General features: G+C 45.6%; 1 protein-coding gene across 1 annotated transcript in view; it reads left to right on the plus strand.

The window, feature by feature from the left end:
• The window catches only part of LOC115478487, a 526789-nt gene that overhangs the window by 135956 nt on the left and 364753 nt on the right, over nucleotides 1–26080 (plus strand). The window contains exon 4 of the mRNA XM_030215853.1: nucleotides 17938–18075. Coding sequence (XP_030071713.1) covers nucleotides 17938–18075 — 138 coding nt within the window. The remainder of the gene's footprint in view (nucleotides 1–17937; nucleotides 18076–26080) is intronic.

Genomic DNA, 26080 nt, shown 5'->3' on the forward strand with positions numbered 1-26080 from the left:
TGTTCCGCCTTCTTCTGACGTCATTTCCTTGACGTCAGAAGAAGGCGGAACACAGCGAAGGGAAGGCTAGAGATGTCGGGAGCGCCACCTCCTTCACTGACGCTGCGCTGCCGGAACCGCCACGGAGGTAAATTTAAAAAGAAAAAAAAAGAAAAGGAATGTTGGGGGGAGAGAAGAGGGCGGGCAGTTGAACAATGGGAGCGGGAGGGCGAGCGAGGTGAGCATGGTGCGGCGGCGCCCCCCAGAGGGAAGCGCCCCCCTGCCATGCTTACCTCGCTTACCGTGTTGGCATGGCCCTGGTGTTGGGATCTTGCCAGGTACTTGTAACCTGGATTGGTCACTGTTGGAAACAGGATGCTGGGCTTGATGGACCTTCAGTCTGTTCCAGTATGGCAACACTTATAATCTTACTCATCTCCACCCACCCCCCCACCCCAAGAATTTAACCCGTTCCCCACTTGTCTCCGCAAGAATTTAACCAAAGAAATCCACCAATAGATTCACCTTAATCCAATCTTGCAAAGGGCTGCAAAACCAAAACAATAGTAACAATCAGGTTCCAACAGAGAGCCAGCAGGGTCAGCGCTGTAGCCTGATCACTCTCTGATTCAGAGCCTATACTGGCTTTCAGTTGCCACTCGCTGTAGAGGTATGAACAGGAGAAAGTCTGCCAGTGGATCTGTGGTGGTGTATAATGATGAAGAGGGAGGGGGATAAGAAGAAAAGAAAATTGACAGCTAGAGTGGCAATAGGAAACTATCCGCCTTATTTTCAAAAGAGAAAGACACCCATATTTCGACCCAAATCGGGAGATGGGCGTCTTTCTCCCGTGGGCAGCCAAATCGGTATAATCGAAAGCCGATTTTGGGCATCTTCAACTGCACTCCGTCGTGGAAACGGCCAAAGTTAACAGGGGCGTGTCGGAGGTGTGGTGAAGAGAGGACTGGGGCGTGCTTATCGGACAAACAGAAATGGGCGGCTTTCGTCGATAATGGAAAAAATAGCCGTTTTTAGCGAGAATTTAGGTCACTTTTTTGGTCCCTTTTTTTTCACGAACAAGTCCCAAAAAAGTGCCCTAAATGACCAGATGACCACCGGAGGGAATCGGGGATGACCACCCCTGACTCCCCCAGTGGTCACTAACCCCCTCCCACCCAAAAAAAAACCAACTTTAAAAACTTTTTTTTTCCAGCCTGTTTGCCATCCTCAAATGTCATACCCAGCTTCATCACAACGGTATGCAGGTCCCTGGAACAGTTGTTAGTGGGTGCATGCACTTCAGGCAGGCAGACCCAGGTCCATCCCCCCCTACCTGTTACACTTGTGATGGTAAATGGGAGCCCTCTAAACCGCCCCCAAAACCCACTGTACCCACATCTAGGTGCCCCCCTTCAGCCATAAGTGCTATGGTAATGGTGTAGAGTTGTGGGCAGTGGGTTTTTTGGGGGGGGATATGGGGGGCTCAGCACCCAAGGAAAGGGAACTATGGACTTCAGAGGTAGTTAACTTTTTTTTAATTGTTACAAGTGCCCCCTAGGGTGCCCGGTTGGTGTCCTGGCATGTGAGGGGGACCAGTGCACTACGAATCCTGGCCCCTCCCATGACCAAATGCCTTGTATTTGTTCGTTTTTGAGCTGGGCGCCTTCAGTTTCCATTATCGCTGAAAAATGAAACCGCCCAGCTCAAATCCGCACAAATCCAATGCATTTGCCCGGCACAAACCGTATTATCGGAAAAAAGATGGACGCCCATTTTTTCCGAAAATAAGGTTTGTCCCGCCCTTTCACGTACCCATTCTCAGAGATAGACGCCCATGGAGATGTGCTTTCGTTTTCGATTATGCCCCTCCACTTGACTCAGCACCAATGACTGCACCAGGTTGCGGAAAATAGCCCTTGGGAAGAAGGGTTTTACTCTTTTAAGTTTCCACATTGAATGGAACATCTTCTTAGTTGTATTCTTCACTTGATTTTCCAATGTGAGATTGCGATCAATGGTAACTCCAAGAATTTTCAAAATGTCAGCAATGGGAAGGGAAAAGTTTGGTGTGGTTATAGTGGTGAATTTATTTGTGTTATGTTGTGAAGTGAGTATAAGGCATTGTGTTTTTTCTGCATTAAGTTTCAGCTGAAATGCATCCGCCCAAGAGTTCATGATTAGGAAGCTTTGGTTGATATCGTTGGTGATTTCCTTTATATCATGTTTGAAAGGGATGTAAATTGTGACGTCATCTGCGTATATGTATGGATTAAGGTTCTGATTGGATAGTAACTTGGCTAATGGTGTCATCATTAGGTTGAAGAGGGTTGGCGAGAGGGGAGATCCTTGAGGGACTCCACATTCAGGTATCCATGAGGTTGATGTAGTTGAGTTAACTGTTACTCGGTATGATCTTCTGGTCAGGAAGCCTTTGAACCAGTTAAGGACATTACCTCCAATTCCAAAGTATTCTAGGATGTGTAGTAATATTCCATGGTTGACCATGTCGAAAGCACTTGACATGTCAAATTGTAGGAGAAGTATGTTGTTGCCAGTTGCGATTGTTTGTTTAAATTTAGTCAGGAGAGTAACTAGTACTGTTTCGGTACTGTGGTTGGACCGAAATCATGATTGCGACTCGTGCAGAATTGAAAATTTATTTAAGTAGCTGGTGAGTTGCTTGGTCACTATCCAGCTTATTTTCGAAAGAGAAAAACGCCTATAGTGTGACCTAAATCGGGAGATAGACGTTTGTCTCGCAAAGGAGCCCAAATCGGTATAATCGAAAGCCAATTTCGGGCGTTTCCAACTGTACTCCGTCGCGGAAACGAATAAAGTTGACGGGGGCGTGTCGGAAGGGTGGTGGAGGTGGAACTGGGGCGTGGTTATCAGCCAAGGAGAGATGGGCGTCTTTAGCTGATAATCGAAAAAAAGGCATTTTTACCGCGATTTTGGGTCACTTTTTTTGGACCCTTTTTTTTCATGAACAAGTCCCAAAAAAGTGCTCCAACTGCCCAGATGACCACTGGAGGGAATCGGGGATGACCTCCCCGGACTCCCCCAGTGGTCACTAACCCCCTCCCACCAAAAAAACCCCACTTTACAAACTTTTTTCCCAGCCTGTATGCCAGCCTCGAATGCCGTACCCACCTCCATGACAGCAGAATGTGTTCGATCCTGTCACAGCCTTTCCCTGGGTCAGATGTGGCTCTCGGGTGCAGTACAGGGTCACATCAGCATTGCATTGTAGTGGGTGTAGAGTATTGGGCTCCGTGATTTCTTTAGCTTGTGTTACAGTCTCACGATGTTGGTAGTTGGTAGGCTCTTCTCCCATGGTGCTTTCCCCCCTGCCTACTGGGTCAGAGTGTGCCCTGTTGTGTTTCCTGTTGTAGTCCATGCGGTAGTGGCCATTTTTGTAAGCCAGTTTTAGTTCCCTTTCCTGTGTTAGCCACGTTAGACAACTTCAAGTTAGTTCTTCTCTTGAATGTGGCTGAAAGAGGGCATAGTACAGCGTTCTGCCAGCTCTGACCTACTGCTAATCTCAGTACCAGGGAGACTCGTTGCCAGTGGGGCACAACCTCTGATCTGCAGTTAACTGTGAGTAAAGGTGGTTATTCCAATAAATATAGCAGCAACCAGTCCTAGAGGCCTGCGTGTATGCAGGTCCGTGGAGCACTTTTAGTGGGTACCGCAGTGCACTTCAGCCAGGTGGCCCCAGGCCCATCCCCCCCCCCACCTGTAACACTTGTGCTGGTAAATGGGAGGCCTCCAAAACCCACTGTACCCACATGTAGGTGCCCCCTTCACCCCTAAGAGCTATGGTAGTGTTGTACATTTGTGGGTAGTGGGTTTTGGGGGAGGGGGGTTGGGTGTTCAGCACCCTTGGTAGGGGAGCTATGCATGTGGGAGCTTTTTCTGAAGTCCACCGCACTGACCTAGGGTGCCCAGTTGGTGTCCTGCATATCAGGGGGGCCAGTGTACTACGAATCCTGGCCCCTCCCATGACCAAATGGCTCGGATTAGGATGTTTTTGAGCTGGGCATTTTTAGTTTCCATTATCGCTAAAAAAAACAAACGCCCAGCTCAAAAACGTCCATTTTTTCAAAAATATGGTTCGGCCCGCCCCTTCACGGACCAGTTCTCGGAGATAAACGCCCATGGAGATAGGCGTTTGCGTTCGATTATGCCCCTCCATGCCTTCCATTAATTTGGTTATTAACGGGTTAGATGCTACTGGGCGATAGTTGGTTACGTCACTTGTGCTTTTCTTTGCGTCTTTAGGTAAGGGGGTAAGTAAGATATTTCCTTTGTTTTTTGGGAAGAGCCCATTTTGTAACATAACATAACCTCGTGAGGTCTGTTTTGAATTGGGGGGGGGGGGGCAGATTTTATGAGGTTATTAGGGCATATGTCTAGTTTGCAGTGAGACTTAGCATATCTTTCAAGTGGTTGGGAGATGCTATCCACCGAGAGTGTGTCGAAATAATTCCATGTTCGATCAGCTGGATATTCCCCTGGGATTGGGTCTAGACAGTCAAGGAGTTTTACGTGGTCCATGGTATTGACTGGTATCGTGAGTCATAACTTTACAATTTTCTCTTTGAAATGTTCCGCGAGATTGTCTGCTGATGGGGTGTCTATGCTGTTAGAAGTAACCGGTGTAGTATTTAGTAATTTGTTCACGAGTTGGAAAAGTTTGTGTGTCCTTGTAGTTTGGTCCAATTTCAGTTTTGAAATATGCTCTTTTACACGGACTGGACCATATTCTGTAACAGAGTTGGAATATATTGCAGTTAATGAAAAATTAGATATAATAGGCATTACTGAGACCTGGTGGAAGGAGGATAACCAGTGGTACACTGTCATACCGGGGTACAAAGTATATCGTAGTGATAGGGTGGACCGGACTGGTGGAGGGGTAGCATAGATTACAAATTCAGCAGGACACAAATCACACCCTTGAATCATTGTGGGTTGAAATTCCATGTATAAAAGGGAAAAGGACGGTGATAGGAGTGTACTACCGTCTGCCTCGCCAGGATGAGCAGGTAGACGCAGACATGATAAAAGAAATCAGAGACGCAAACAAAATAGGCAATGTGATAATAATGGGTGACTTCAATTATCCAAATATAGACTGGGTAAATGTAACATCGGGACACGCTAGAGAGGTACAATTCCTTGATGAAATCAAGGACAGCTTTATGGAGCAACTTGTGCAGGAGCTGACGAGAGAAGAAAAAATTCTAGACTTGGTCCTTAGTGGAGCGCATGATCTGGTGAGGGACGTTATGGTACTGGGGCCGCTTGATAACAGTGATCATAATATGATCAGTTTTGATATCGACCACAGGAAGTCAAATACGTTAGCGTTTAATTTTAAAAAAGGAGACTATGATAAAATGAGAAGAATGGTGGAAAAAAAACTTAGGGGGACAACTGAGAGGGTAAAAACTGTACAACAGGCATGGACACTGTTAAAAAATACCATCCTGGAGGCCCAGGCCAAACATATTCCACAAATTAGAAAAGAAAGATGAAACTCCAAAAGACAGCCGGCCTGGTTGAAAGTGAGGTGAAGGAAGCTATTAGGGCTAAAAGAAATGCCTTCAGAAAATGGAAGAAGGAACCGTCTGAAAATAACAAGAAGCAGCATAAGGAGTGTCAAAGCAAATGCAAGGCGCAGATAAAGAAGGCCAAGAGGGATTACGAAAAAAAGATAGTATTAGAGGCAAAAAAACATAGTAAAAATTTTTTCGGTATATTGAAAGCAGGAAGCCAGCAAAAGAATCGGTTGGACCGCTGGATGACCGAGGGGTAAAAGGGGCGATCAAAGAAGACAAAGACATAGCGGAGAGATTGAATGAATTCTTTGTTTCGGTCTTCACCGAGGAAGATTTGGGTGGGATACTGGTGTCGGAAATGGTATTTCAAGCGGACGAGTCAGAGAAACTTTCTGATTTCATGGTAAACCTGGAGGACGTAATGGGGCAGTTCAGCAAACTGAAGAGTAGCAAATCTCCTGGACCGGATGGTATTCATCCTAGAGTACTGATAGAACTGAAAAATGAGCTTGCGGAGCTACTGCTAGTGATATGCAATTTATCCTTAAAATCGAGCGTGGTACCAGAAGATTGGAGGGTGGCCAATGTAACGCCCATTTTTAAAAAAGGTTCCAGGGAAGATCCGGGAAATTATAGACCGGTGAGTCTGACGTCGGTGCCGGGGAAAATGGTAGAGGCTATTATTAAAAACAAAATTACAGAGCACATCCGAGGACATGGATTACTGAGACCAAGTCAGCACGGCTTTTGTGTGGGGAAATCTTGCCTGACCAATTTACTTCAATTCTTTGAAGGAGTAAACAAACATGTGGACAAAGGGGAGCCAGTTGATATTGTGTATCTGGATTTTCAAAAGGCGTTTGACAAGGTACCACATGAAAGGCTATAGAGGAAATTGGAGGGTCATGGGATAGGAGGAAAAGTCCTATTGTGGATTAAAAACTGGTTGAAGGATAGGAAACAGAGAGTGGGGTTAAATGGGCAGTATTCACAATGGAGAAGGGTAGTTAGTGGGGTTCCTCAGGGGTCTGTGCTAGGACCGCTGCTTTTTAATATATTTATAAATGATTTAGAGATGGGAGTAACTAGCGAGGTAATTAAATTTGCTGATGACACAAAGTTATTCAAAGTCGTTAACTCACGACAGGATTGTGAAAAATTACAGAAGGACCTTATGAGAGTGGGAGACTGGGCAGCTAAATGGCAGATGACGTTTAATGTGAGCAAGTGCAAGGTGATGCATGTGGGAAAAAAGAACCCGAATTATAGCTACGTCATGCAAGGTTCCACGTTAGGAGTTACGGACCAAGAAAGGGATCTGGGTGTCGTCGTCGATAATACACTGAAACCTTCTGCTGGGTATTATTAGGAAAGGTATGGAAAACAGGTGTGAGGATGTTATAATGCCGTTATATCGCTCCATGGTGCGACCGCACCTCGAGTATTGTGTTCAATTCTGGTCGCCGTATAGTGGAATTGGAAAAGGTGCAGCGAAGGGCAACTAAAATGATAGTGGGGATGGGACGACTTCCCTATGAAGAAAGAATAAGGAGGCTAGGGCTTTTCAGCTTGGAGAAGAGATGGCTGAGGGGAGACATGATAGAGGTATATAAAATAATGAGTGGAGTGGAACAGGTGGATGTGAAGCGTCTGTTCACGCTTTCCAAAAATACTAGGACTAGGGGGCATGCGATTAAACTACAGTGTTGTAAATTTAAAACAAATTGGAAAATTTTTCTTCACCCAACGCGTAATTAAACTCTGGAATTCGTTGCCGGAGAACGTGGTGAAGGCGGTTAGCTTGGCAGAGTTTAAAAAAGGGTTAGACGGTTTCCTAAAGGACAAGTCCATCAACCGCTACTAAATGGACTTGGGAAAAATCCACAATTCCGGGAATAACATGTATAGAATGTTTGTACGTTTGGGAAGCTTGCCAGGTGCCCTTGGCCTGGATTGGCCGCTGTCGTGGACAGGATGCTGGGCTCGCTGGACCCTTGGTCTTTTCCCAGTGTGGCATTACCTTATGTCTACGAAATGCCCATTTTCCCACCCATAGCCATGCCCCTTTTGAACTGCATTGTTTAGAACTTAGGCACAGTTCATTACAGAATACGCTTAGCAAGTTGTACGCATACATTCTAATTATTGCCAATTAGTGCTCATTATTAAGTGCTGTTATCAATGCTGATTATATTGTTAAGCCAATTAAGTTAAGGGCATTGTTATGGAATATTTTTAGAGTTCGGCGTGGAACACTAGGTGCGATATATAGAATCCAGGAGTATATGTATAGTGAGATATATCTATTTTCCATTCGTATTCAAAAATTTTTTAATATTTGTAGCTTTTTTATTGTTTCATTTTTTGAGATTATAAGTGTTATTTACTATATCTATTTTTATGTTGTTTGGTAGAGACTGTACTATTGACTCCTGAGGCAGGCACTTGTGGTGCTGAAACACAGTTTTGCGTTGAGTCATTTTTAGTCAATAAACCACCTGTTTTGGAACTACACTGGTTTACCCCCTTTTCTTTTGTGTTTGTGTCCATGTTGTTTTGTTAAGGTGGGGCCACTTCTGCTTTATTTGGTTGGTTGGTTGGTTTTTTAAAGGTTGGATATATTCCTGGAACAAAAGTCCATTAATCGTTATTAAGGTAGATCTGGGGAAAGCCACTATCCTGCTTATTTTCGAAGGAGAAGGCCGGCCATCTTCCGACACAAATCGGGAGATGGCCGGCCTTCTCCTAATGCCAGCCAAATCGGTATAATCGAAAGCCGATTTTGGCCGGCTTCAACTGCTTTCCATCGCAGGGCCAGCCAAAGCTCAAGAGGGCGTGTCGGCAGTGTACCGAAGGCAGGACGGGGGCGTGGAACAGATGGCCGGCCTCGGCCGATAATGTAAAAAAGAAGGCCGGCCCTGATGAGCACTTGGTCCCTTTTTGTTCACGACCAAGCCTCAAAAAGGTACCCAAACTGACCAGATGACCACCGGAGGGAATCAGGGATCACCTCCCCTTACTCCCCCAGTGGTCACCAACCCCCTCCTACCCCCCAAAAAAATTTTAAAACATTTTTTGCCAGCCTCAAATGTCATACCCAGCTCCATCACAGCAGTATGCAGGTCCCTGGAGTAGTTTTTAGTGGGTGCAGTGCACTTCAGGCAGGTGGACCCAGGCCCATCTCCCCCTACCTGTTACACTTGTGGTGGTAAATGTTGAGTCCTCCGAACCCCCCAAAACCCGCTGTACTCACATGTAGGTGCCCCCCTTCACCCCTTAGGGCTATGGTAGTGGTATACAGTTGTGGGGAGTGGGTTTTGGGGGGGGGGGTTGGGGGGCTCAGCACACAAGGTAAGGGAGCTATGCACCTGGGATCATTTTGTGATGTCCACTGCAGTACCCCCTAGGGTGCCCAGTTGGTGTCCTGGCATGTGAGGGGGACCAGTGCAGTACAAATGCTGGCTCCTCCCACGACCAAATGGCTTGGATTTAGCTGGGTTTGAGATGACCGCCATTAGTTTCCATTATCGGTGAAAACCAATGGTGGCCATCTTTATCGCCTTCAATCTCTAAGGTTGACCTAAATGTTGAGATTTTGCCGGCCCCGACCGTATTATCGAAATGAAAGATGGCCGGCCATCTTGTTTCGATAATACAGTCGGGTATACTGCTTTACGGGGCCGTCATTATAGATGGCCGCCCTTATAGATGGCCGGCCCCGTTCGATTATGCCCCCATATTTATCCTTGGGATTACGTGGCATGGAATTTTGCAACTTTGTGGGAGTTTGCCAGATACTTGTAACCTAGACTGGTTGCTGTTGGAAACAGGATACTGGGCTAGATGAACTCTGGGTCTGACCCAGTAGGAGAACTCTAATATCCTAATGTTCTTATATGTATGGGGACAATTTTCGATTTTGGGTTTTACGCCAGCTCAAAGGCATGTTATACTATATTATATTATACTATACTGTACTACTAAGGGTTTTCTATCCCACTAAGGGGGGAATTCATCAAGCAGTGTTAGGGCTTTAAGTTGCGTTAATTGTCTCTTAATGTGACTTAAACAGCCCTAACACTGCTTTTCCAAAAATAGTGCATTAAGGAGTAATGGATGCAAAATATGCAGATGCATGTTTTGTACCTCATTACAATACAAATGCTCTAACGCGACTTGCAATGATATACTGCAAGTTGCAAGATTCACATTAAAATAAAAGCTGGTGTTATTTTACCTTCCGGGAGCATCAGGCCTCAAAACAGTGGCCAGATGCTCCCGGAGTACTGAGAAGAAGGCCCCCTCCTGGTCAAAGCCCAGTTGCCCCTGCACTGTCCAGCACTGCTCACAAAATGGCGCCCCTAGTGCCAGTATTGTGCTACTACCACTAGGGAAAAAGAAAAACAAAAAAGGCAACAGTCTACTTGCTACATAAAAGTCTATTATAAAAAGTAGACCGATACACATATATAAAAAGAAAGAAATAATTTATTCAAACCAGGGGCGTAGCCACGGGTGGGCCTGGGCCCACCCACTTTGGGCTCAGGCCCACCCAGCGACGATGCAGAGCGAGCGACGACAAAAGAATTGATTCCCTGCCGGCACGCAGGCCTTCTTTCCCCTCCCTCCCTCCCCTTCGGGCAGCGCCGCAGTCTATCGCTACAGCTGAGCAAAGCTGAGCAAAGCTGGCCTGCAGCCAGGTGCCAGACTGTCGCTGGGGAAAGGGAGGGAAAAACGTGTGTGTGTGTGTGTGTGTGTGTGGTGGTGTGTGGGTGAGGGGTCGGAGAGAGACAGGAGCACTGTTGGGATGAGGGAGTGAGACAGGGTAGAGCTGGGGAGGGAAGGAGAGATGCTGCAAGGGGAAAGAGAATGAGAATTGTTGGATATGGGTGGGATGGGGAGAGGGAGAAAAAGGGCATGAGAGTAAAAAACATTTTGGACATGGAAGTGGAAGGGAGAGGTGAGAGGGGAAATGTTGAACATGGCAGTGAGGGAAAGGAAGGATGGAGAGATGATGATGGGGGGTGGGGTGCAGAGAGAGATGTCAAACCAGGGGCTCAAGGCAGGGAGAGGGAGAAAAGTTGGACATGAAGGTGGAGAAGAGGAGAGGAAAGGAGAGATGCACAAGTGAGGGAGGGGAGAAAGAGGGAAGATGGATCCAGGGAGAGAAGATAGACAGTGGATGGTAGGGAAGAGAAAGGGAAAATGCTGGACAATGGGGGAGGGGAGAGAGATGGGACAGGAAGATGCTGGTGGTGGGAGGTAAAAGGGATAGGGAAATATCAGGCTACAGGGTAGAAAGAGGGAACAGATGCTGGGCTGGAAGGGTGGAGGGAAGGAGACACTGGGAATGGTGGAAAGCATGGGGGAGAGGCCCAGGGAGTGGAGAGATGGCAAGGAAAAAATGAGAGAATAGTGATCACAGGGGGTAGAAATATGGTAATGGCGCGTAGATCGAAGATAGAAGGGAATGGAAGGCTGAGAAGGAGAGAGATGAGGGAATGGGAGAGCTAGTGGGTGAAAGGAGATGGAAATGTGATAGATATCTGAAAAGTAAAAAAGAAGGAAAAGATTTAAGAAGCGGATGAAATTTGAGTGTACAGAGGCAGAAAAGAAAAAAAGGAAGGAAAGAGCTAAAATGGAAGGATCAAAATTTCAGAGGTAGGTGTAGTGAGGAAATTAAACGACAGGAGAAAAATGACAAATGGACAACCGCTTGAAGAATTAGCAGAATACAGACAGAAATTGGAACCAACATGATGGAAAAATAAAATGTCCAGACAGCAAAGTAGGAAAATCATTTTACTTTGAATATTTTAAATGGAATATGTTAACTTTGGGAAATGTGCATAGCGGATGTCTTTTTATTGTGTTAAGTAGAAAAGGAAATGCGCTTTTGTTTTGATTTGGGGTTTTTTTCTCCAGTGTTGCAGTACATGCTGAGGTTCCCAGTTCAATTTTGTCTATATATTTTTATTTCTAATTTGAGGGTCTGTCAGTGTGACTTTAGCGGCAGATGAGATTGGAGAGGAGAGGGAATTGGGGGAGGGGCTTTATTTTCTGCCCTGGTCACCAGCATGGCTAACGGCAGCCCTGACCCTTGCTGTAGCTAGTGGGGATTCCCAAGCCCTACTAGCTGGGGTCTCTTATGAAGCTAGCCAGAGATGCCTTCTACTGAGCTTGGCAGATGGGAGCAGCATCCTTGAGCCACTGACAACTAAGAATGTATGGGGTGCTGGCATCAGTGGCTCGAGGAGTTGCTGCTGCCTACTGGGCTTGGTGGAGAGGAGTTCTGGCCATCTTTACTGGAGGCCTTCAGCTGACAGAGATTGGAGATCCTCATCTGCTAAAGGACTTATATTTTGAATTGGGAAGTGCTGGGGAAGAGAGAAAATTTTGTGCCCACCCACTTTGTGCTCAGGCCCACCCAAAATTGGCTGTCTGGCTATGCCACTGATTCAAACCAAGATAAAAGCAGTACCCGACGTGGCCACGTTTCGCCCTCAGGCTGTGTCAGGGGTAAAACTACAAATAAAAACATAAAAATAGTGATAACATCATCTCAAGTTATGTACATATATATATATATATATATATATATATATATATATATATATATATATATATATATATATATATATATATATATATATATATATATATATATATAAATCTTCTCAAATATATAAAAAGCCATAACAGCAAATGATAAAATAAAGTACAATAAATGCATTACACATTCAAAAGTAAAATGGAGGAGGAGGAGATAAGACAAGCCACTTTCCAAACATATAAAAGTGTATAAAACGTTGAATGGATTTAATCAAATCCAATAATGTATCAATACATACCTAAAAATCAGGCGTGATCAACATACCCCTTCAAAAAAAGCCTAAAACAAAATTAAAAAGATATACATTAATCCCATCTTGATCAGCCCATGTATCACAAACTCTACATCTCACCAGTCAGCTCAATTAAAATTCTCATCATATCAACAATTGACTATATTTCATGGTGTTGTAATGGTATCAGTTTATTACTGAAATATGTAGCATGTTTGCTGGATTATATATACACCAATATATTTGTGTATCTTTTGAAGATATATGTTTGTGCAGCTTTTGGAGAATAGTTTCATTTCAAGCCCCTCTCTCTCCATTCCTTTTTCTGGGAACTTCTCAGAGCAGGGAATCACAAACACTTAACAAACACAAAAGAGCTTCCTCTGCCCTCCCACCTAACAAAAGATGGACTAAGGTGGACACCTGAATAAAACAAAGAACTCAGGAGAAGCATAAACAGGACATTTGCTTGTCAAAGGTATACCTGCCCCTCCCATCAGCTTCCAGACATGTGCAGAAAGGAAGGACTTGTAATGTGTATCTGCCCCAGAGACTGAACAGGACATCAAAAGAAAATCCAGACTGTAAGTCTCATGATGTCATACCAGGACTCAGGGGTTGTGTGCAGACATGAGACCAAGATACCACAATGCTTTGCAAATGCTCAGGGGTCGTGTGGAAACCAGGAAATCAGAACAAAGATCCACATGGCATATCCTCCTGCAGCTTGCAAGATATAAAAGCAAAAGCTGTTTCCCCAAGACTCAGATTCTCTTCAACTGCAAGCAAGATTCTCATCAACTGCCAGCAACTCAGATTCTCTTCAGCTGCAGAAGCCCTCCTGTCCTGAAACATGTGCTCATCAATCAGCTGGACCACAGCATGCTTGTAACAAGGACTTGTAAGTTAACCTACCTGCTACTTTGTTCTATTTTAAGCACAGATTACCTGTAAAGATCTCTTAAAACCTACCTCTCGTGTGCAATTGTATATTAAATCAACCTTTTTGAAGCTAAAAATACGGTCTCTTTGTGTTCTGAGTATATTGAAGCTATATATATTTAATTTATTGCAATTATCACCTTTGGTGATTGGTGGAGAAATTAATATCCTAAAACTTATACATACAGCACCTGCTCTTAAATTATAAGCAGTGCCGAGTTGCTGTAGAGCTATTTTCCCCAAAATAAATAATTTCTTGTAACAGTGTAAACCATTCAATTACTCACTGTTATAAATCTTTTACAAATAGACCACCTTGAATCCTAAAACTTTATCAGCCTTGTCTATAACATCATCAAAAGACATGGCTGCATAAATGAAACTAACTTTCAAAAGACCATAACTCATTCTATAGTAAATATACTTATACATCTGCTTTACTCCATGCTGCCATCTCCCATAATGTCACATAGATTAAAGCTGACTACTTTTTATAATAGACTACTACCACTAGGGGTCATTTTCCATATAAAAGCCTTTGAAGGGAGCTTTGACTGTGGGAGGGAGGGGGGACCATCTGCTCAGTGGCCTGATGCTCCCGGGCCACTAGAATAACACTGCTTGTGAGGTGGCTCGCAAGCAGTGTTATTCCTAAGGCATGATTCAGTAACCTGCGGTACCCAGATCCCACAGGTTGCTGAATCCCATGGGAAATCAAGGAGTGGTAAAAGATAAGCTTTTACTGCATCTTGATGAATCCCCCCTAAGTCCCTTATTAAAGGTTCAGAACTGGGTTTACAAAAAAGGAACTTACATACACTGATTTAACAAGGCATTACCACTCCTTTACTCATGACATTGGCTTCCGATCAAAGTCAGGGTTACCTTCAAATTATGTGTCTTTGCATTCTAAATTATCTTTGGTATGGCCTCTGACTATATGCTCCCTTTGAATGACCTCCCTACGTGTAATTCCAACCCTAGATCCATAGAATTCTTAATTCTCCATCATCCTAATTATAAAAAAGAATTGTTTACAAAACAGTCCTCTCTGCTGACTTCTCCTGTCCAGTGGCGTAGCCAGACAGCCAATTTTGGGTGGGCCTGAGCACAAAGTGGGTGGGCACAAAATTTTCTCTCTTTCCCAGCACTTCCCAATTCAAAATATAAATACTTTAGCAGATGAGGATCCCCAATCTCTGTCAGCTGAAGGCCTCCAGTAAAGATGGCCAGAACTCCTCTCCACCAAGCCCAGTAGGCAGCAGCAACTCCTCGAGCCACTGATGCCAGCACCCCATACATGCTTAGTTGTCAATGGCTCCAGGATGCTGCCCCCATCTGCCAAGCTCAGTAGAAGGCATCTCTGGCCAGCTTCAGAAGAGACCCCAGCTAGTAGGAATCCCCACTAGCTACAGCAAGGGTCAGGGCTGCCGTTAGCCATGCTGGTGACCAGGGCAGAAAATAAAGCCCCTCCCCCAATTCCCTCTCCTCTCCAATCTCCTCATCTGCCGTTAAAGTCACACTGACAGACCATCACAAATTAGAAATAAAAATATATAGACAAAATTGAACTGGGAACCTCAGCATGTACTGCAACACTGGAGAAAAAAAACCCAAAACAAAACAAAAGCACATTTCCACACAACAAAAAGACATCCGCTATGCACATTTCCCAAAGTTAACATATTCCATTTAAAATATTCAAAGTAAAATGATTTTCCTTCCTTTGTTGTCTGGACATTTTATTTTTCCATCATGTTGGTTCCAATTTCTGTCTGTCTTCTGCTAATTCTTCAAGCGGTTGTCCATTTGTCTTTTTTCTCCTGTCGTTTCATTTCCTCACTACCTCTGAAATATTGATCCTTCCATTTTAGCTCTTTCCTTTTTTTTTTTTTTTTTTTTTCTTTTCTGCCTCTGTACACTCAAAATTTCATCCTCTTTCTAAATCTTTTCCTTCTTTTTACTTTTCAGATATCTATCACATTTCTATCTCCTTTCACCCACTAGCTCTCCCATTCCCCATCTCTCTCCGCAGCTTTCAATTCCCTTCCATCTTCGATCTATACACCATTACCATATTTCTACCCCCTGTGATCACTATTCTCTCATTTTTTCCTTGCCATCTCCACTCCCTGGGCCTCTCCCCCATGCTTTCTACCATTCCCAGTGTCTCCCTCCCTCCACCCTTCCAGCCCAGCATCTGTTCCCTCTTTCTACCCTCTTCACCCTGGTAGCCTGATATTTCCCTATCTCTTTTACCTCCCACCACCAGCATCTTCCTGTCCCATCTCTCTCCCCTCCCCCATTGTCCAGCATTTTCCCTTTCTCTTCCCTACCATCCATTTTCTATCTTCTCTCCCTGGATCCATCTTCCCTCTTTCTCCTCTCCCTTCCACTTCCATGTCCAACACGTTTTCTTCTCTAATTCCCTTTCTCTCCCTCTCCCCATCCCACCCATATCCAACAATTTTCCCTCTCTTTCCCCTTGCAGCATCTCTCCGTCCCTCCCCCCACCTACTTCTACTCTGTCTCATAGTCATTCCCTCATCCCAACAGTGCTCCTGTCTCTCCCCGACCCCCCACCCACCACACACACACACACACAGGTTTTTTCCCTCCCTTTCCCCAGCCACAGTCTGGCACGCTGGCTGCAGGCCTTCTTTCCCCTCCCTCCCCTTCGGGCAGCGCCTCAATCTAACACTACAGCTGAGCAGAGCTGCACGGCACCGGGTCCGTCTCCGTCCTGCCGCTACTTCTGCCCTCCGGCTCCGTTGTCATCTTTGTTCGTTTTTCTGCTGCTTATCTGCAGCGGTTCCGGATCCGCGCGCTGCCAAGGCTATCTGTATGCCACTTGCTGCGACTGCTTCCTCTGCGCTGGCCCCGCCTTCTGAAGAGGCGGGGCCAGCGCAGAGGAAGCAGTCGCAGGCAGCATACAGACAGCCTTGGTAGCGCGCAGAATCGCAAATCCGGAACCGCTGCAGATAAGCAGCAGAAGAATGAACAAAGATGACAACGGAGCCGGAGGGCAGAAGTAGCGGCAGGACGGAGACAGACCCGATGCCATGTAGCTCTGCCCGAAGGGGAGGGGAGGGGAAAGAAGGCCTGCAGTGTGCTGGTGGAGGATCAATTCTTTTTACATCTCTCTGCATCGTTGCTGGATTTGCATGTAGTGGAGGCAGTGCATGCAAAATTTCTCTCATGAATATTCATTGTGGGTATCCTGAAAACCTGACTGACTGAGGTGCCTCCAGGACCAGGTTTGGGAACCACTGCTGTACCTTATATTTGTAGGTTTGCAAATTGGCACCACTTACATATATATATATATTTTTATTTGTACCCCGTGCTTTCCCACTCATGGCAGGCTCAATGTGGCAGGCAATGGAGGGTTAAGTGACTTGCCCAGAGTGACAAGGAGTTGCCTGTGCCGGGAATTGAACTCAGTTCCTCAGGACTAAAGTCCACCACCCTAACCACTAGGCCACTCCAATATGGAAATTTTAAAATCTACATTTCTATGTGTAAGTGTTAACACCTCCATGTGGAAGCTGCCAACTTCATGCCATTCATTTTTTCAATGTGTATATTTGTATAATGGTTGTTTGCATATGTTGTCGTATATATATGCACTCCTGCAGATAGTTTAGAAAAGGCTCTGTGTCGGCAGATCCTTTTTTTTTTTTAATACTATTGGAATTGTACATGTCTTGATCTAGGAGTCTCAATTCTATTCTTTTTATTCTACATAAAATGGGGCTCATAGTCAAATAAATAGTGGATAAGATTTTAAAGGAAAAAGAACAGTAAGCAGATTTTAAGGAATAGTGCCAATCCAAGGATTCATGGTGACTATATATGAAGTTGAGGAACAATCTTTTTCATTATACTATAGTATTAGCTATAAATTTAAAGGTCTACTTATAAGCTGTGTTATAGTAGTAATACACATTATTGACCAATTAACACATGCTTAATTGCAGAATGGAGCCCTTCTATAAAAGTGTGCTAAAATTTGGGTTTAGCAAATGCTAACACAGGACTTTCTTGCACACAAGTTTTTAGAGCATTATCTATTTTTTGATTTCCACACTCCTCAGATATCTGGAAAAATTAACACAGGAGCTTATACCATCTCCTATTTAGGAGGCACTAAGTGCTCCCATGTTAACGCTACATTAAGCACGTGATAATTTGAACAAATTAATTGGTTAATGCTTCCATGCCCATTGTCTGCCCATTTAGCATATTTTCCTGCGCTAAATGCATGTTAAGGGCCTAACGTGGTTTAGTAAAAGGGCCCCACTGTGCATTATCTGTATCCCTGATGTTCCATTCGGGGGCATGAGTGATTCCCAGTCCCTCTTGCTCTGGTGGCAACATTTTTCTAAATGGAGCTCCCTGCCCTAATCCGTAGCCTGACAAGATTGGGCCCATATCCTGTTTTGCTTTGGCTGGGAACACATGAAGTTCCCAACTATAGCAATGTAAAAATGTGCTATTTTTCTGTATTTCAGTAAATTATAAATGAGAGGAGTGGAAAACTGATTGACATTTGGCCTTTGACCTAGTTATACAACTATATGATGATTTTTAATTTTATTTGGCAGTGTTCTATGAGCCAACAGATGAGAAAAAGGCATGCAAACCATTCCTTTCAGACATCTGGACAACACTTACATACATATCTCCCAACCTGCTAGAGTTGAAAGCCATAAATGAGACTTTGGGAAATTCTGTACCAAAAGGTAACAAAAAAAAAAAAAACACACACATACACACAAAAAAGTTGTACCTGTATAGTGTCTTTTATCTTAAAATTTCAAAGCACTTCTGCCGGATTCTATATATGGCACTCAAAACTGCATGTACAAATTTGGGTGCATGCCTATTTTGCATGTGCAATTTAATTGAGTAATGAGACAAAGCCAATAATTGGGTGCTAACAATCAAATTTCTAGCATTAATTGCCAGCAATTTGGATTTGTGCACATATCTTGATATAGTAATATTCCATAAAAGGCACACAATTGTTTTTAGTGTATAGCTGAAAAGTGGGCATGGCTATGGAAGAGGATATGGCAGGTCAGGGGCATTCACTAAAGATGCACACAGTATTATAGAATTTGGGGCATCCGCACCTAACTTCCATGCGAGGATTTACACCAGTGGTGTAGCTACAGGGGGCCTGGGGACACCGCCCCCACTCCAGCCTCAGGGCCTCCCAAACCTAGTATCCAGTCAAGTGTCTGTGTTTTGGTCACCACTGGATGCCTCCCACTCCCTGCTTCAGCCATCATGCCATCTCCTGTTCTCAATTTAACTGCCTTGATCAGCTTTCTCCTGCTCCCTTTCGGCTCCTGCAGTGCTGCCTTCTTTCAATTTTCTGGGCCTCTGGCAGCATCAGTGAGGTAAGTACACTGCCTTGGCTTTGATGGCCTGGAAGCTTTCCCTCTGCTGCAATATCCTGTCCTGCACAGGCGAATGCTGCAACAGAGGAAGAACTTCCAGGGTCGCCGAAGGCAGTGTGCCTACCTCAGTCACGCTGCTGGTGGCCCAGAAAATTGAAGAAGGCAGCGATGCAGGGAGCCAGAACAAAGGGAGCAAGTAGGAGAGAGCTGACCATGTGGTTAGATCGAGACAGCTGAAGCCCATGAGGTTAGTCTCCCTTTCCCTCTCCTCCGTGCACCCATCATCCTCGTTACCCAAACAAAGCAAGCAAATCTATGAGCATCTCTTTCCACATTGTCGTTCTTTATTGTTAGTGGCATTTTTATTTGATTTTTGCTTATATTTTCAACATGCTGGCTTGTGCAGCATATGGATGTGCACAGAGGAAATATTGGCTTCATTGGTTAGAGTAGTAATTAGTTCTAAATCATAATCATTGTGTCATTTGGAGGGGCTGGTTATAGGGACTCACTGTATTCTGATGTTTTCACCTACTAAAGGGCCAGCAAAACAGACATTATGAGTATCAGGTATTTAACAATCAGACTTACTATTCATAAGTACAGTTGAGACCTGGGAGCACTTAACATCTTTTTTCCTATGCCTACATCAAAAGAAAAAGATGGCATGTGGGAACTTAATCATTTTGTTTTTTGGATTGCAGTGGTATATTATAAAAATGCACTTGCCTTTTTTATTACTACTGTTTCATAGACAAAGTATTGAATAATGAGCTAAATGTGCCAACATTGGCCAGTTCAGCACACTATTAACCGCCAAGTTAATACAAAGTTAATACAAATAGGAACAACAAACAGTTTGAAATGTCTATATGCGAATGCCAGAAGCCCTAAGAAATAAGATGGGAGAGTTAGAATATATTGCACTAAATGAAAAATTAGATATAATAGGCATCTCTGAGACCTGGTGGAAGGAGGATAACCAGTGGGACACTGTCATACCAGGGTACAAATTATATAGTAGTGATAGGGTAGATCGAATTGGTGGAGGGGTAGCATTGTATATTAATGAGAGCCTTGAATCAAATAGATTGAAAATTCTGCAGTAAACAAAACACTTCTTGGAATCACTGTGGATTGAAATTCCATGTGTAAAGGGGAAAAGGATAGTGATAGGAGTGTACTACCGTCCGCCTGGCCAGGATGAACAGATGGCTGCAGAAATGTTAAAGGAAATTAGGGATGCAAACAATACAATAATAATGGGTGATTTCAATCACCCCGATATTGACTGGGTAAATGTAACATCGGGGCACGCTAGGGAGGTAAAATTCCTTGATGAAATCAAGGACTGCTTTATGGAGCAGCTGGTACAGGAGCCGACAAGAGAAGGAAAAATTATAGACCTAGTCCTTAGTGGAGCGCATGATCTGGTGCGGGAGGTAATGGTGCCGGGGCCGGATTTGATATTAGCTTTGAACTAAGTATATATAGGAAATCAAATACATTAGCGTTTAACTTTAAAAAAGGAGACTATGATAAAATGAGGAGAACGGTGAAAAAAAAACTTAGAGGAGTGACTGCGAGGGTCAAAAATTTACATCAGGCGTGGATGCTGTTCAAAAACACCATCTTGGAAGCCCAGGACAAATATATTCCGCGTATTAAAAAAGGAGGACGGAAGAGCAAATGACAGCCGGCGTGGTTAAAAAGTGAGGTGAAGGAAGCTATAAGAGCTAAAAGAAAATTGTTCAGAAAATGGAAGAAGGAACCAACTGAAAATAATATGAAACAGCATAAGGAATGTCAAGTCAAATGCAAAGCGCTGATAAGGAAGGCTAAGAGGGACTTCGAAAAAAAGATTGTGTTGGAGGCAAAAACACGTGGAGGGGCATAATCGAACGTGAATGCCTATCTCCATGGGCGTCTATGTCTGAAAACGGGTACGTGAAGAGGCGGGACAGCCCGTATTTTCGAAAAAAATGGACGTCCATCTTTTTTTCCGATAATACGGTTTGTACGGACAAAATACCATGGATTTGTTCGTTTCTGAGCTGGGCGTTTGTTTTTTTTAGCGATAATGGAAACTAAAAATGCCCAGCTCAAAAACGTCCTAATCCGAGCCATTTGGTCATGGGAGGGGCGAGGATTCGTAGTACACTGGCCCCCCTGATATGCCAGGACACCAACTGGGCACCCTAGAGGTCAGTGCGGTGGACTTCAGAAAAAGCTCCCACATGCATAGCTCCCTTACCATGGGTGCTGAGCACCCAACCCCCCCTCTCCCAAAACCCACTACCCACAAATGTACAACACTACCATAGCTCTTAGGGGTGAAGGGGGCACCTACATGTGGGTACAGTGGGTTTTGGAGGCCTCCCATTTACCAGCACAAGTGTTACAGGTAGGGGGGATGGGCCTGAGTCCATATGCCTGAAGTGCACTGCAGTACCCACTAAAAGTGCTCCAGGGACCTGCATAGACGCAGGCCTCTAGGACTTGTTGCTGCTGTATAACTTTGGCACACCAGTTGACACCTGAAGACTAATCTCTCCGAAAACGTCCTTTATTGGAATAAGCACGTTTACTCACAGTTAACTGCAGATCAGAGGTTGTGCCCCACTGGCAACGAGTCTCACTGGTACTGAGATTAGCAGTAGGTCAGAGCTGCCAGAATGCCGTACAATACCCTCTTTCAGCAACATTCAAGGTAAGAACTAGGTTCTGTAACGTGGCTAACACATGAAAGGGATCTAAAAGTGTCTTACAAAAATGGCCACTACCTCATGGACTACCGGAAACAAAACAGGGCGCACTCTGACCCAGTAAGCAGGGGGAAAAGCACCATGGGAGTACAGCCTACCAACTACCAACATCGTGAGCATTTACCACAAGCTAGTGGAATCACGGAGCCCAATACCCTACACCCACCACAATGCACTGCTGATGTGACTCTGCAGTGCGCATAACAGAAAAGGTGTCACACTCACCCGAGAGCCACATCAGAACCAGGGAAAGGCTGTCAGAGGATAGAACACATTCTGCTGTCATGAAGGTGGGTACTGCATTTGAGGCTGGCATAGAGGCTGGAAAAAAAAGTTTATAAAGTGGGGGGTTTTTTGGTGGGAGGGGGTTAATGACCACTGGGGGAGTCCGGGGAGCTCATCCCCGATTCCCTCCAGTGGTCATCTGGGCAGTTGGGGCACTTTTTTGGGACTTGTTCGTGAAAAAAAGGGTCCAAAAATCGCGCTAAAAACGCCTATTTTTCGATTATCAGCTAAAGACGCCCATCTCTCCTCGGCCAATAACCACGCCCCAGTCCCGCCTTCACCATGCCTCCGTCACCCCCCCCCCCCCCCCGTCAACTTTACCCATTTCCGCGACGGATTGCAGTTGGAAACACCCAAAATCGGCTTCAATTATACCGATTTGGGCGCCCACGGGAGAAAGACGCCCATCTCCCGATTTGGGTCGAAATATAGGCGTCTTTCACTTTTGATTATGAGGCGGTTAGTATATTTAAAGATGTAATAAAATATTTTTGATAATATTGTAGGTTTTGACCACCTTTGGTTATTTTTGATATTTATTGATTAGGGTGAGTAATTATGGTGCTCATTTTTGAAACAGAAAAACGTTAAAAAGCAGCACAAAGCAACAGATGGACTATTTCTTGCCAAAGCATCCAAACTGCTATTTCTGAAACCCATTGTTAAGATGTTTTGCTATACAGTTCACATGCAGCTCATCCAAATCACAAGGGCGAATGTTAGGGGCGTGTTAGGGGCAGGATTTGGGTGTTCCCAAAACTTGGATGTTTTTCTGTCACAATTAATGACCAAGGAAGGAAGGATTAAGCCATGACTCTGACTTACTTCCCCCAGAGATCAGTAGGTTTTTGGTGAGTTTTGGAGGGCTTACCATACAATATAATGGGCTAATGGTGAAATGTGTACCTGGGACCTTTTATGTGAAGTCCACTGCAGTGCCCCCTAGGATGCCCCACTGCTCTGCTGGGATGTCTGTGTGGCCAGTCTATGAAGAATCAATACATCACAATACTTTATTTGCATTTTTTCCCTTGCACTTTTTTTTTACCTTGTTTTTATTAGCATTTTATAATTCCAAACATAACATTTCCATAACGCTTCTTACATTTTCCAATTAACACATCTTAATAGCGCTTAAGAAGCCTACCCATAACCCCCCCACCCTCCACCCCTCCCTCTAGCACTATGGTGTTGATATTAATCCTTCCCTCACACTTTCATATGGTTGCCACACTTTCTGAAAGATCGTGACCTGTCCTTTCCTCATAGCCGTTAATTTTGACATCTGATAAATATAATCCACTTTCCTGCTTATAATCGAAAGAGAAAAACGCCTATAGTGCGACCCAAATCGGGAGATAGATGTTTATCTCCCAAAAACGAATAAATCAGTATAATGGAACAAAACTTTCAGTGCGTCCGTTTCGCTCGTATGCTCAGATACAAATGCCCAAATAAGGGGCGTGTCGGGGCGTGTTAGGGGCGGTGTTACAAGGTGGTCGTCTACAACGTATAACGGATAGCGAAATGATTTTGGGTGGATGGGAACATGGGCGTCATTGCTTAGACCCGAAATAAAAGCGACCAGAGCAAGGGGGAAATCGTCTTTAGACCCATTAGCGATTGTGTGGAGTTGGAGAGTGGCGAGATCAGTGTTGGGAGAGCTGAATTGTTGGTTGCAGAGAAAGCTGAGTGTGTGGAGTACCTGTTACGTTCGTCTGTCTGCCCTAGTCGGAACGTTGTCACCCTCACCTGCCTCTTTTGTGTCTTACCTTTTGACCTTTCCCTACTCCTCCTCCTTGCTCTATCGGTCTCTTCCCCTTCCCCTCCCCCTATCCCTCTCCATTCACTGTTCCCACATGTATATTGTATTCCCTGACCTCCGTTTGTCTCTGTTTTGCCTGTACTGTTTGGCGAGTGAGTGGCCAGAGGGCGTGGTGGCTGGCAGTGAGAGATCTGTGTGCTGTTCTTGTTTTACTACTAGTACTAATACTTGCACTGGTGGGGATATGGATGCAGTTAATGCACTGGGGCTGGCATGGTAGAGGAAGAGGCCACACACCGCAGGAGGTATTCACGGCCCCGAGTGTTCAGGCCCCGCACCACCTTCCTACACCTCACTGACCAGCAGTGTCTAACAAGGTTCAGGTTTGATAGGGCGACCATTCATCAACTGTGTGAGCAGCTGAAACCCCTCCTTCAGCCCCAGACCCGTAGGAATAACCCCATCCCTGTCCACCTCAAAATCACTGCCTCTCTCTCTGTCCTGGCCACTGGGAGTTTTCAATCTGTATTAGCTGCTAACACAGGGCTCACCCAGGCTTCTATTTCACACTGTCTCACCCAGTTCCTGGATGCTTTTCTAACTCAAGCCTCTCACTACATCACTTTCCCCACCACCCCCCAGGCCCTGCACAACAACATGGCTGCCTTCTATGCTGTTGCTAGATTCCCCTCAGTCATAGGTGTGATTGATTGCACACACGTAGCCCTCAGACCCCCCCGGGCACACGAAGCCACCTACAGAAACAGGAAGGCATTTCATTCTATGATCATGCACATTGTGTGTGATGCCCAGGGGGAGATATTAGACGTGTGTGCCAGGTACCCCGGTTCCACCCACGATGCCTACATCCTACAGCACTCGGGCATCTTCCGCAGGTTTGAGCGAGGGGAGTTCACTGGTGAATGGCTACTAGGTAAGTGCAACATGGATGTACCCATACTATACCTCCTCCACTGGGCAACCTTCCGCCCTGCCTTCCTCCACCTCACTCCACAACCCACTATCCTAATCCCCCCTCCTCCCCTGTACCTGCTCCAAGCAATACACACTCATCTATCTCATTCTGTTTTTCTCCAAAGGTGACTGAGGCTACCCGCAGAGGACGTGGCTTATGACCCCCGTGGTGCACCCACAACCAGGGGCAGAAGAAACCTACAACAGGAGGCATCGGAGCACCCAGGGAATCATTGAGCGGACCTTTGGCTTGTTGAAAAACCGGTTCCGCTGTCGGGACTGGTCTGGAGGAGAGCTGCTCTACAGTCCAGAAAAGGTGGCCAAGATCTTTGTGGCGTGCTGCATGCTGCACAATTTGGCCCAGCACAGTGGACAGGCCCTCCCAGAGGAGCCACAGCCACCAGAGGAGGCCCCAGATGAGCAGGAAGAGGAGCCCCCTCCACCCCCAGCCCACAGAGCAGAGCTCACTGCTTACCAGCTTGGCGTCAGAGCCAGACAAAGACTCATAGAAACAAGTTTTCTGTGAAAGTAAGTGCACATTTATTTGTATTATTCACATAAGTGGTACCATCACACCCCCCACCACCACCTACCAACCCTCACCCTCCAGCATGCGCCATCACTTTCCCCGTCCCCTCCCCCATCCCCTCTTACCCCTCCCACTGACTTCCTTTGCAGCTGGTGCTGCAGGGGAAGTCTGTTCAGACTCCTCTGATGGGCTGCTCCCACTGTCCTCCTCCTTATCCACACAGCAGCCTGCGGCTTCAGCTGTGCTGTGGAAATCCAACTACCTTGTTGGCTGTAGCCTGGCCACAGGACCCAGAAGGGGAGCTGGTTTGGTGGATGCTGCACTAGTGGCTGCGGAGGCAGACGATCTCAACGCCCACCTCTTAGCTGGTGGTTGCTGCCCACTGGAGGAGGTGGATGGCAGGTTTTGCTGCTGCAGCAGCACCACCAGTGGAGTAGGTGCTATGACCTGAGGGCGCAGGCCTTCAATGCTGTGCTGCAGCTGTTGGAGTTGCTGGAGCACCTCCTGGTGGGCTTGGTGTTGTGCCTGGAGCACCTCCTGGTGGGCTTGGTGCTGCGCCTGCAGTGCCTCCCGCTGCAGCTCTAATTTTTGCTGCCGGTACTCTTCCAAGCATACATTGTGCCGCAGCAAATCAGTGGCCAGCCGCAGTAGTTGCCTCCTTTGACTGGATGGCCTCTGGCGAGGAGCTGGCCCCCTATATGCATCCTCCTCATCAGCAAAGTCAACCGGTGGTAGAGGTCCAGCCTCTACTGGTGGTGCTGGTGGAGGTTCAGCCTCTACTGCTGGTTCTGCTGCTGCAGGTGGTGGAGGTACAGCCTCTACTGCTGCTGCTGCAGCAGGTGGTGGAGGCAGAGGCTGTACTGCTGGTGCTGTAGGCGGTGGAGGTAGAGGCTGTACTGCTGCTGCAGGCGGTGGAGGATAAGGCTGTCCTGGTGGTGTAGATGGTGGAGGTTGAGGCTGTCCTGCTGGTGTAAGCCTTTGTTGGGATTGGAGGCCACTAGGGCCAGCCTCATCAGAGTCATC

This window comes from Microcaecilia unicolor, chromosome 10 (assembly GCF_901765095.1).
Source record: "Microcaecilia unicolor chromosome 10, aMicUni1.1, whole genome shotgun sequence".
Lineage (NCBI taxonomy): Eukaryota > Metazoa > Chordata > Amphibia > Gymnophiona > Siphonopidae > Microcaecilia > Microcaecilia unicolor.